Raw genomic sequence first — 11,901 nt, 5'->3', positions numbered from 1 at the left:
CTCATATTTGGTCACTTGCCTTTTTCTTTCGATCTCGTGCCGCCTCTCAAACGGTGATACCGCTGCTGCTAAATGGGACCCGCATGTCATCCTCTATGTGCAATTGATACGTCCATTTTGCATCACTATTTTATATCATAATTTACTGTTATTCATTGATATATTTCATATTTAGAGATGATACTTATGTTATTTCATCTATTTTGCATGTTTCATGATTATTGGAGGATCATTCACCGGAGGCAGGATTCTGCTGGAAAAAGCACCGTCAGAATGCAATATTTCTGGAGATCAACAATTGACGGAAATTACACCGAAGATCTTATTCTTCCAGAAGAATGAGCCAACCAAAAGGAGGAGCCGAGGAGGGCCGCCATGGCCCCCCCCCATAGGCCGGCGTGGGCCCTGGCCTGGCCGCGCCGCCTTGTGGGGAGGGGGCCCACAGCCCCCTTCGGCTGCCTCTCCTTCGCGTACTTCTTCGCCCCGAAAACCTAAGCTCCAGGGAATAATCGCGAAGAGACACAGCCGCCTCTGCGGGACGGAAAACACCAGAGAGAAAAGAGCTCTCCGCCGGGCAGGAATCCGTCGGGGAAATTCCCTCCCGGAGGGGGAAATCGACGCCATCGTCATCGTCATCGAGCTGGACTTCATTGGGATCATCATCACCATCATCTCCACCATCGACACCGCCATCTCCACCGCTGCACCTCGTCACCGTTGTAACATCTAGGGTTGAATCTTGATTGTTTGATAGGGGAAACTCTCCCGGTATTGATTACTCCTTGTTATTGATGCTATTGAGTGAAACCATTGAACCAAGGTTTATGTTTAGATTGTTATTCATCATCATATCACCTCTGATCATGTTCCATATGATGTCTCGTGAGTAGTTCGTTTAGTTCTTGAGGACATGGGTGAAGTCTAAATGTTAGTAGTGAACTATGTTGATTAATCAATGTTATGATATTTAAGTTGTGGTGTTATTCTTCTAGTGGTGTCATGTGAACGTCGACTACATGATACTTCACCTTTATGAGCCTAGGGGAATACATCTTGTATTCGTTTGCTAATTGTGGGGTTGCCGGAGTGACAGCAACCTGAACCCCCGTTGGTATATCGATGCAGGAGGATAGTAGGATCTCAGAGTTTAAGGTTGTGGTTAGATTTATCTTAATTACTTTCTTGTATTTGCGGATACTTGCAAAGGGGTATAATCACAAGTATGTATTAGTCCTAGGAAGGGCGGTGCATTAGCATAGGTTCACCCACATAACACTTATCAAAACAATGAAGATTAATCAGCTATATGAAGCGAAAGCACTAGACTAAATTCCCGTGTGTCCTCAAGAACGTTTGGTCATTATAAGTAAACAAACCGGCTTGTCCTTTGTGCTAAAAAGGATTGGGCCACTTGCTGCAACTATTACTCTCGCATTTTATTTACTTGTACTTTATTTATCTGCTATATCAAAACCCCCTGAATACTTGTCTGTGAGCATTTACAGTGAATCCTTCATCGAAACTGCTTGTCAACACCTTCTGCTCCTCGTTGGGTTCGACACTCTTATTTATCGAAAGTACTACGATACACCCCCTATACTTGTGGGTCATCAGCAATCAAGTTTCTTTTCTTGGAGTTTTTTTTGGCACCTGATATTTGGTCACTTGCCTTTTTCTTTCGATCCCGTGCCGCCTCTCAAACGGTGATACCGCTGCTGCTAAATGGGACCCGCATTTCATCTTCTATGTACTATAAAACTTTCTTTTCTTGGATTTTTTTTGGCACCTGAATTTGGTCACTTGCCTTTTTCTTTCGTTCCCTTGCCGCATCTGAAACATTGATACCGCTGCTGCTAAATGGGACCCGCATGTCATCCTCTATGTACAATAAAAGTTTCTTTTCTTGGATTTTTTCACCCTCTGATTTTTGGCTATTTCCTTTTTCTTTTGACCCCCTGCCGCCTTTGAAACGTTGAGGACTCTGCTGGCTCATAGGTCTCACATGTCAGCCTCTATGAACGATAAACCTTTCCTTTCTTGGAGTTTTTTTTTGACCCGCTAATTTCTGGCTACTTTCTTTTTCTTTTGATCTCAAGCCGCATTTGAAACGTTGAGACCGCTGCTGCAAAATGGGACCCTCTGATTTTTGGCTATTTTTTTTCTTTCGATCCCCTGCTGCCTTGAAAACGTTGAGGATGTTGCTGCCTCATGGTCCCGCATGTCATCCTCTATGTACAATCAAGTTTCTTTTCTTGGATTATTTTTGGCTCCTGATATTTGGTCACTTGCCTTTTTCTTTCGATCTCATGCCACGTTTAAAACATTGAGGAACCTGCTGGCTCATGGGACCTGCATGTCATCCTTTATGTACTATCAAAGTTTATTTTCTTGGATTTTTTTTCACCCTCTGATTTTTGGCTATTTCCTTTTTCTTTTGATCCCTTGTCGCCTTGGAAACGTTGAGTAAGCTGCTAACTCATGGGACCCGCATGTCATCCTATATGTACAATCAACTTTCCTTTCTTGGAGTTTTTTTTGACCCCCTAATTTTTGGCTACTTTCTTTTTCTTTTGATCTCAAGCCGCATTTGAAACGTTGGGACCGCTGCTGCAAAATGGGACCCGCATGTCATCCTCTATGTACTAAAAGTTTATCGTTGCCTATTCGACGGTACCTCGGAGGAGGGATCCTCACGAGGGGGAGAAGAAGTAGGGGCCATTGGGCGGAGTGTCCTCGGGACAGTGGTACACGATTTACCCAGCTTCGGAACACCTGCACGATGACAGTGCCTACTGTTGCTTGTCTGGAATTATCTGGGCGCTTTCGCGTTGTTACAATGAGTTGTGGTTGTGCCTCTAGGGCTCCCAGGATCCGGCTTATAAAGGTTCTCGGATCTAGGGTTTATACAGAGAGTCCTAGCCGGAATACAGGATGCCTAACTATGGAATATTACATTGCCGTGCACGTCAAGGATCCACCTTTCCTTATGCGCCGTATTGGATCCGGATACTTCATGGGCCTTCTCAGATCCGACTATCTTCATAGGACGGTTAAGATCCAGCTCCTGTTACCTATGCTGGACTTCATCCATCTTGATCTACAGCAACTGGGCCGCCCGATGGACCGCATGCCACCATCACCGTCTATGGGCCACCTGGGCTTGCCGGATCTAGGCCATGCTGTTGATATACCCATAAAGTATACCCACAACACAAAGAGTCCTACATCTGAACTTTCCTTGTTTCTTCGTCTTCTTGCCTTGTTCGTCAAGACTCCTTCTTTGGAACCGACATATCGGCCCACCTTGATCAGTGGATGATCTTCATGGGCCCCTGGTTGGGCTGCAGGAGGTAGCGTAATACTAGTTGCCCGAAGGGTAATGCCCACCTCAAAGGTGAAGATTTTTTCTTTCGCGGCTAAGTTGGATATGATGAAAGCTTATGACCGTGTTGAGTGGCGGTATTTGGAGGAAATTTTACTCAAACCTGGTTTTAGTATCAACTTTGTCAGGCTGGTTATGAAGTGTGTTACTTCGGTTAGATTTGCGGTGTGTGTCAATGGTGAAATGCTCCCTTATTTTTCTCCATCGCGAGGTCTTCGCCAAGGAGATCCAATGTCACTGTATTTATTTCTGCTATGTGCGGAAGGCTTTACCTCACTTTTGAAATTATTTGGAGGCAATTATGTGGACAGAGGAATCAGAGTGAGTTTTAAGTCACCTTGGGTTAACCATCTGTTGTTTGCTGACGATAGTCTCATTTTCATCAGTGCAAATATTCAGAGTGCAGTTAGGCTCAATGATACTCTGAGGATTTATGGGGAATGCTCAGGCCAGCGGGTTAACAAAGATAAGAGTGCTTTTTTTCTTCACCCTAAACACTCCAAAAAATTCCAAACATTCCATGAAAAATTCTCTTGGTATAGCAGTGGAGGCATTCAGTGAGAGATATTTGGGTTTGCCCACTGCGGTGGGTAGAATCACAAGTGGTACTTTTGATCATATTGGTGAGAGATCAAGAAGTAAAATACAAGGCTGGTCAGATAAACATTTGGTGTGTGCTGCGAGGGAAGTGCTACTTAAATCAGTAATTCAATATATCCCAACAATCAGTATGATGTGCTTTCTCCTGACAAAGAAGGTGTGCAAAGCTTAGCTTCGGCTATGGCTAGGTACTGGTGGAGCGGCTCACTAGATAGGAAATCCATGCATTGGGTTTCTTGGAGTAATCTGTCTATGCCTAAAGTAAAGGGTGGGATGGGGTTTCGCGATCTACGTATGTTCAACCTGGCATTGTTAGGGAAGCATGGTTGGAGTTTCATGACGAATACGAGCTCTATATGTGCCATTGTTTTAAAAGGGAGGTACTTTCCGAACTGTGATTTTTTGGTGGCATCTGTTTCAAAGTCTGCTTCTGCGATTTGGCGTGCAACTGTAGCAGGACGGGAGGTGTTGCAAATGGGGGTTGATCAAAAGGGTGGGTGATGGCTCTACAATCTCGATTTGGACCGACAAATGGATTCCTGAGTCTATATCCATGACCACAATGATCAGCAGACACTTATTTGATTAAACGGAGTGAGTTTGTTACAGTGAGTCAGCTTATTGATATAGAGAACTGGTCTTGGCACCGTGATCTGGTGAGGGCAGTGTTCGTAACACCAGATGCAGAGGCTATTCTCAATATTCCTCTGCGGAATGGTGGTGGCGACGATTTTTATGCGTGGAACCATGAAAGGTTGGGTGTCTACTCGGTTAAATCCGCTTACCGTGCTCTTGTGACTCGAAAAGAGCGTGCAACTCTAGAGGAAGGGACGGTAACAGAAACTTCATCGACAGATAAACAGATGTGGACAACCCTTTGGAAATTGAATGTGGTGCTGAAAGTCAGAGTGTTTTGGTGGCGGGTTCTTCACGGAATCCTGCCAGATGAGTGTACTCTGAAGCGTCGACACATTAAGGAATTGAGCAGATGCAACGTCTGTTTGGCTATGGATGAGGATTTGATGCATGCGCTAATGAAGTGTTCTCATGTTAAGAAGTTATGGGATGAAGCAGACACTTGGTTGGACATTCGCTTGCCTCGGCTACACCCAAACACTTAGGCAAGGGATACCCTGTGTGACTCATAGTTCATGGATCAAGAGCGAGCAAAGATCATCACGGTTATGTGGTCGATTTGGCACTCGCGAAATAAGTGGAAGCATGATGAGGAGCTTAGTGATCCTGTGTTTTCAGTAAAGGCCACCAGAGAAGCTTTGGCTCTACTAGAGTTTCCACGATAGCCGGTTGTTTTGCCTGGTCATGGATGGAGGCCTCCTGATGAGGGTTTTGTTAAAATCAATATTGATGGTTCGATCAACTCGACTGAGGGCAATGGTGGTGCAGGAGGTGTTGCAAGGTCCTCTTGCCGCCTCATTGGAGCCTGGAGCAAGCCTTTGCTCGGGATCACGCAACCGTTGATTGCCGAGTGTCTATCGTTGCATGATGGTGTTCTCTTCGCCAAGTTTAGAGGCCCCACACATGTGATCATGGAGACGGATTGCCTAGAGATAGTTAATCTCTAGAATAATCGCTGCAATTCACTTTCAATTGTGGTTGCTATCTTGTTAGAAATTGGAGAGCTAGCTAGTTCTTTTACTGCTTTTTCTATTTATCATGTATTAAGGACGGCTAATGTTTCGGCTAAAAAATAAGCAAGCACATTGTGTGTGACCGAGAGTTGGTTGTCTGAAACTCCAAGCTTCTTGGTTAGCAGCCTTCTCGCTGACTGCTCGGTGAACACTTTTGTTTAATAAAGCTCTCTAAGTTCTCCGCAAAAAAGTTACTCGTTCGCACACCCGGGTATGCCTCCGGCCGAAGGAAGTAGTTGCCCGCGTGCCCGCGCTCGTTCACGCCCCACACGCCACTCGTCATATGGATAGGTCGCTCGTACGCGGATCGGAGCTTTGCAAAGGTTGGTCTTCAGTAGTGGTACCTGTAAAGTGCTTCTGATTTTGCCTTCTCTGTACAGATTAAAAAAAGGTTGACTGCGACCTTAGGTTATATCAAAAGGATAAAAAAACAAAAAAATAGGTTGCGACTCTAAAATAAATGTTAACAAAATCGCTCAAGTAGTATACCGGTGCAGTCAAGACAACGTAAACACATGATGCAATACAATAAACAAGATGCCGTTGGGACACGCTGTGCAGTTAAAATACGTTGCCAACTACCCCGTTCCATGATTCTTGTTATGGTTTTAATTTAAATTTAAACAAATCATGGCAAAAGTTATGGAATGAAGGGACTAGTTACTAGTACGGATTAGTATATTCTTATCAACTGTGTCGCTATGTTTGTCAACTGTGCTTATGTCAACTGGATCATTATCGTTGTCAACCCTATTCTTGACAAGTGCAATGCTTATTCCGATGGAGTAAATGTGCGCTGGTTAGCAAGACGGAAAGAACAAACCTTTATAGCGTGAGCGTTTGAGTTGTAACTGTACCTATTGTAGTACTAACATAGTTGTCTGAAAAAAATATGAATTCAAAATCGAATACACGTGCACTATACATACACCCCCGAATTCTTTTCCTATGTACAAATGTGAGCATCGACTGATCTATCAGGAGCTGCTACTATAAGTGAACAATGCTCTGCAAAAACCATGTCCACAAATCATGGCCAGGCCCAGTTAGCACAAGGCTGCCGCTGAAGAATGTAGCAATCAGAAAGCAGAGCTCCTCTGATCATTTGACGAATTTCTGCACGCCTTCGAAGAAATCCAGCATGTAGTCCTCGAGGTCCTCGAGGCTGTACTTGATGTATCTCGACGCCGAGTGTCGGCTGCTGCCGGACGACGACCCCGTGCGCGTCCTCGGCCGCGCGAGGAACGACCGGTACGCCGGGATCAGCCGCTCCGACACGGCGATCCGGAGCTCCTCCCGGAGCTGCGGGTCGATCACCTTCCACGACGTCTGGTTCCGGTACAGCTCCTCGAACGCCGCGTTGAAGCTCCTCGCCTTGTCCTTCACCGTCGGCCCCGCGGCGCTGCCATCGTCCCTGAGGCATGACAGTACGGCGATCCACGACGCCCGGAGGTAGCCTGTCTCGTACTGCCGTATCTGGCCGCGGTGGCGGCGGATCCAGTCGTCGCCGAGGAGCTCCCGAACCGGGGAGTCCATCACCTTCTGCACGATGTAGTAGAGGTTGTTCATGAGGAATATGTGCTTGAGGCCGGCGTCGTCGTACAGGCACGACTTCTCGTCCATCTTGCGCAGCAGCCGGGTCATGAGCTCGCGCATGCACCGCCCCGACGGCGTCGAGGTGGCGCCGGTACCGTCGTCGTTGTCAGCCTCGCCGCCGTCAAAGGAGTCGATGGTGTCGACGAGGACAATGTCCAGCGTGCCGCGGCAGTCGGCGAGGAGGCCGCAGTAGTTGAGCACGTAGCGGGTCATGGGGTGGATCTCCCCGGCGAGCACGGGCCTCCGCGACGACTCGGCCTGGATGACGGCCCCGAACTCCTCGATGGTGCGGCGCACGGTGCAGCCCAGCCGCGCGGACACGGCGGAGACCTCGGCGTCGAAGAGGTCGCGCGCGTCCCCGGCGAAGAGGGCCACGAGCTCCGGCGCGACGTCGGCGAGCGCCTCGTGCATGCCGATCGTGCGGAAGAGCTTCTCCGTGGCGCGCGCCGACATGGCGACGGCGTCCGCGAAGCCGAGCAGCTGCAGGACGCAGCCGCGCGCGACGTCGGCGAAGCACTCGTGGCCGAGCTCCTCGTCCGCGGCGAAGACCTCGTCGCAGAGCTGCCGCTCGCCGGCCAGGACGGTCCTGACCACGGCCCTGACGGCGTGGTTCCAGCGCCTCATCTTCTGGTCGAGCGCCGGCCAGTCCATCCTCAGCACCTCCTCGATGGCGACGGGGTCCGCGGCGCCCGTCAGGTGCGCCACGGCCTCCGCGAGCGCGTCGCGGCGGACAGCGACGTAGACCTGCGCGAGCTCCGGGCCGTACCCGGCGCGCAGCATGCGGTCCGCGACGCCCAGGACGGAGGCGGCCGCGCGCGGGGAGAGGCGTGGGGACGGGGACGACGCGTCGGGCGGCGACGTCGCGTCGTCGACGACCAGGTCGTCCGAGTAGGAGAACGAGTGGCGCCTCGCGGACGAGGAGGAAGAGTTGGATAGCAGCGCGCGCGCCTCCTCCTCCAGTCGCGGCATGGCGGCCTGCACGGCCTCGGCGGCGCGGGAGGCGAGGCCGCCCTGCAGCGCCGCGGCCGCGATGGCGTCGTCGACGGCGTACAGGTAGTCGTTCATGCCGGAGGACGACGACGAGGAGTTGCACCGGAGGATGACGTCCTCCGCGGCCGCAAACGCCTCCTCCTCATCCGAGCCGTACGCCTCCCCGGCCGCTTCACCCGCGGCCGGGAGCACGCCCGTGTCGTAGATGGACAGCACGCGCATCATGTCATCGGCGGCGTTCTTGGACACGGCCATCCTCTTGGCGATGTCCGTTGGCTGCGACGACGCGGTGGTGCTCGCCATGGCGATCGTCGCGCGCGGGAGCAGCAAGAAACCTCGCTCGCTCGCTTCTTCTTCCTCTTGGGTAGCGTGAGAAGACCGGGTGAAAGTATTCGGTGCTGCTACCTACCCGGAAGCCCGTGGTTCGACGGTTTTTGTAAACGTTGACGCGCCAAGGGCCAACGAACCAAGCACGGTCAAGCGCGCCGTGTCGCGCCATTTTTAAATTATCGTTGCGGATATTTGAACGCCACAGAATATTCAGAGGCGCGGTTTTATACCTGCATACTTTGACAGATAAATGCGACCAGTTTTATACCTCAAAAAAAAAATGCGACCATTTTTACCAACTTATGATTAAAAGATGAATTGCATGCCTCGGTTGAAGAGTACTTGGACGGTCGATCCCATGTCATTGTTAGCGGAAAAGTCGATCGTTTTTGAGCTTGTGGAAAAGTCGATTCTGGGCATATGGAGAAGTCATGTTCAGACATTGGGGTCCCAATGAAGAACATTTCAGTATGAACAAAATCGAACTGCGTGTGTAAAGGTAGTGTTAAGTGAGTCAAGCTCTTCCGGTACTTGGATGAACAATGTCTTTCTTCTCCATGATTAGATAGAAAACCATGTGCTACAGATATTGTCTGCTTTCAAGGTCAAGCTGGGGTTGCAAACATATCTCTAGACGGTTTTGCCAGGACTAGATAGAAACACAATGTGGCGAGATTTTGATGGATGTGATAACTAACTTTGGTGTGGATTTCTAGTCCAGTAATAACATTGTTGCACCAAAGTGGCAAGGTTCTCCATTTTAATAGTTAAAGTGGAGCATGCCAGTTTAGTTTAGCCTCTCCTGAACTCTAACCTTGTAAATTTTCATGTAAACAGAACTTGTAGAACACTTATATTATTGAAAATGCGAGTTATGTGTACTCAAACTTCATATTAGAACATACCGATCAGACGGAAATTTAAATTGGCTGCACTTTTAATATATCTCTTCTGACCGAGGAATTTCTTGGAGCTCGATCGATTAACTCGCCCTTGGATCAGCACCCTGATCCGTGAGAGGAGGTGGAGGAGAGAGAACCGATCCAGAGCCGGTGGCGCCAAGTCAACTTAGGCTAGGTCGTTGGTGGGGGTGCGGTTTGCCGATGCCATAGATGGATGGGATGACATTGGAGCTTGCAGACCGGCAGAGGAGGAGCTTGGGTAGGGTGGCAAGCCGTCGTGACAGCGCGCTGGCCGTAGGCTGGAATGATGGCGGTTAGGCCGAAATCGGTCACGGTGGGGCTCGCCGAAGGAGGGGAAGAACACCATGGGAGGGTTGTGCTCGTCATCCGAGTACTAGGTTTGTCCTCTGTCACTCGAGCTCTAGGCGCGTCACCCCCCCCCCCCCCCCCCCCCCTTAATATTGGATACACTCCAAAGAACACAAACGATGACTAGAGCGCATCGGAATTCTCCTCTAGCTTCTCCAACTGTACATAGCCAACCATCTCCCTGATCTGATACGTCCAGCTTCTTGTTGAAGAGGAAAGTTTGGCAAAGCCTCCTTGGGAGAAAGTACGCTGGCTCAGGTGCATTATCTCAAGTTTATTAGAAACCTAGCGACTCACAGCACTGAGTTGGAATAATGAAGACGAAGAAATTCTTCTTTTCATATGGTTTTTTCTCAATTAGGATGGATCAGATAGGTTCTGGTAGTATAAATAGCTAGGTAATGCCACACTCTGAGAACAATATCTAGCCTTGTATAATATTGTGTGTGACAAAAGTGATACACTTGCTAGGGTCTTCGAAACTTCACAACAGAATGTGTCCTTGAGAAGAAATCTCAATGGTTCTAGACAAGTAACTTTAAATGCTTTGCTATAACGTCTAGCTTTGGTTCATTTGACGTGGTGATCCGACGAATTTCGATGAAATGTTCATGAGAGTGGTAATGCTCACTGGATTCTACGTACAAAGCTCTAATCCAACCGATGTGCCATTTAATAATAATAACAAATTGAAAGATGAAGATCTCACTTAAAATAAAGTTTTTTGCGTGGTATCTTCATGGAGTGGTAATTCTTACAAAAGATAACCTTCCAAAACGTAATTAGCAGGGAAGTAAAACGAGTGTCTTCTGTCACCATGATGAGACTATAAAACACTCTTCCAATGCAGATTAGCTAGATCTGTATGGTTAGCCATTTATATAGATTCTACCTTATACTCACCACAAATAGCTATGGATATATTCAATAATTGGCTCATCAGTGTGGATCCTAGGTTTAAGCTACTTATTACGATGGAAGCGAATTGCTGCTATTTAGTCGCTATGACTATGTAAAAATGACAAGTTATTTAATGATACGAATACTTTTCTTATGCAAGTCATCTACCGGTGCACAACTACGCTCTATCCATAATTATCTATACGGCGTGAGGACCATCGCGATCTGTTTACGGAGGTATCTACACGGTTGAAGGATATAACGGAGGATTTTTTTTCCCCAACATGAATGACAGCGTAATCTATTGGTTAGCCATCTTTTGCCTTAAGCTCTCTTATAGTTTCTTTCATGAGTACTTATGGAGAGCCTCATTTTATTTTGGATATGTAACTTCTTGATTGAAACGGCTACGTGCATCACAGCTATGCAGCGGTGAGATGTGTAATGCTTAAATTTTTAAGTAATAAAATACTTTTTATTAAAAAAAACCATGAATCTTGACCGTTCTACTTTTAGGAGGAAATGGTGATATCCATCCTATACTTGTGCACTCGTGTGGAGAAAAGTCAGTGGTCAGCGGACAGCGGACAGCGGTCGCTCAGCCTGAGGGCATCTCCAGCGGCGCGACGCATTTTAATGTCCGCGAGCGTCCGTTTATGTCGCGTTGCGGACGTAAAAATGATCGTTTTTGTCCGCGCGTTCGTTTGCGTCTGGGGTTTGCTCCAGCGGGGCGACGCACTTTTTTTTCTTTTTTCCCTCTTCTCTATTTAAAAATAGTTTCAAATATAACATTTTGAAACATGATTTTACACAAACTAACACATAGTTTGGAACATGGTTTACACAAACTAAAACATAGTTTGAACCATGGTGGACACAAATATAATTTTTTTTAAAGAAGCCAGTTGTGTTGATTTCCGTATATTCGCTGCCAAGAAAGAACATTCGAGGACACACCCAATCACCCAAACTGGAAAATCCAGCGGGAGGAGATGGTGCCCTTGTTGGTTCTACCGATGAGGCGAACATCCAGAAACCTCCACTAGCGTCTTCAATTGGCCCGTAGCCAGATTCACTGCAAAGAAAGAACACTCAACGTTCTAACTATCGGTGTCGGAGCCGGAGTCGTCGGTGTGGTAGTGCCTGCGGCAGACTGTGTCGTCGAACACCTTGACGATCATCT

General features: G+C 48.0%; 1 protein-coding gene across 1 annotated transcript; it reads right to left on the bottom strand.

The window, feature by feature from the left end:
* Positions 1 to 6,508: 6,508 nt before the first annotated feature.
* On the bottom strand, positions 6,509 to 8,643 carry LOC127316618 (exocyst complex component EXO70A1). The gene has a single exon (XM_051347061.2). It carries the CDS (start codon positions 8,518 to 8,520, stop codon positions 6,733 to 6,735), a length of 1,788 nt encoding a protein of 595 aa, XP_051203021.1. The 5' UTR covers positions 8,521 to 8,643; the 3' UTR covers positions 6,509 to 6,732.
* Between the last annotated feature and the right edge of the window lie 3,258 nt (positions 8,644 to 11,901).

This window comes from Lolium perenne, chromosome 7 (assembly GCF_019359855.2).
Source record: "Lolium perenne isolate Kyuss_39 chromosome 7, Kyuss_2.0, whole genome shotgun sequence".
Taxonomy (NCBI): domain Eukaryota; kingdom Viridiplantae; phylum Streptophyta; class Magnoliopsida; order Poales; family Poaceae; genus Lolium; species Lolium perenne.
This window is presented reverse-complemented; position numbering and strand designations above follow the sequence as displayed.

What these genes read in the sequence shown, in the direction of transcription:
- LOC127316618 (XM_051347061.2), bottom strand. Translation starts at nt 8,520, where the DNA reads ATGGCGAGCACCACCGCGTCGTCGCAGCCAACGGACATCGCCAAGAGG.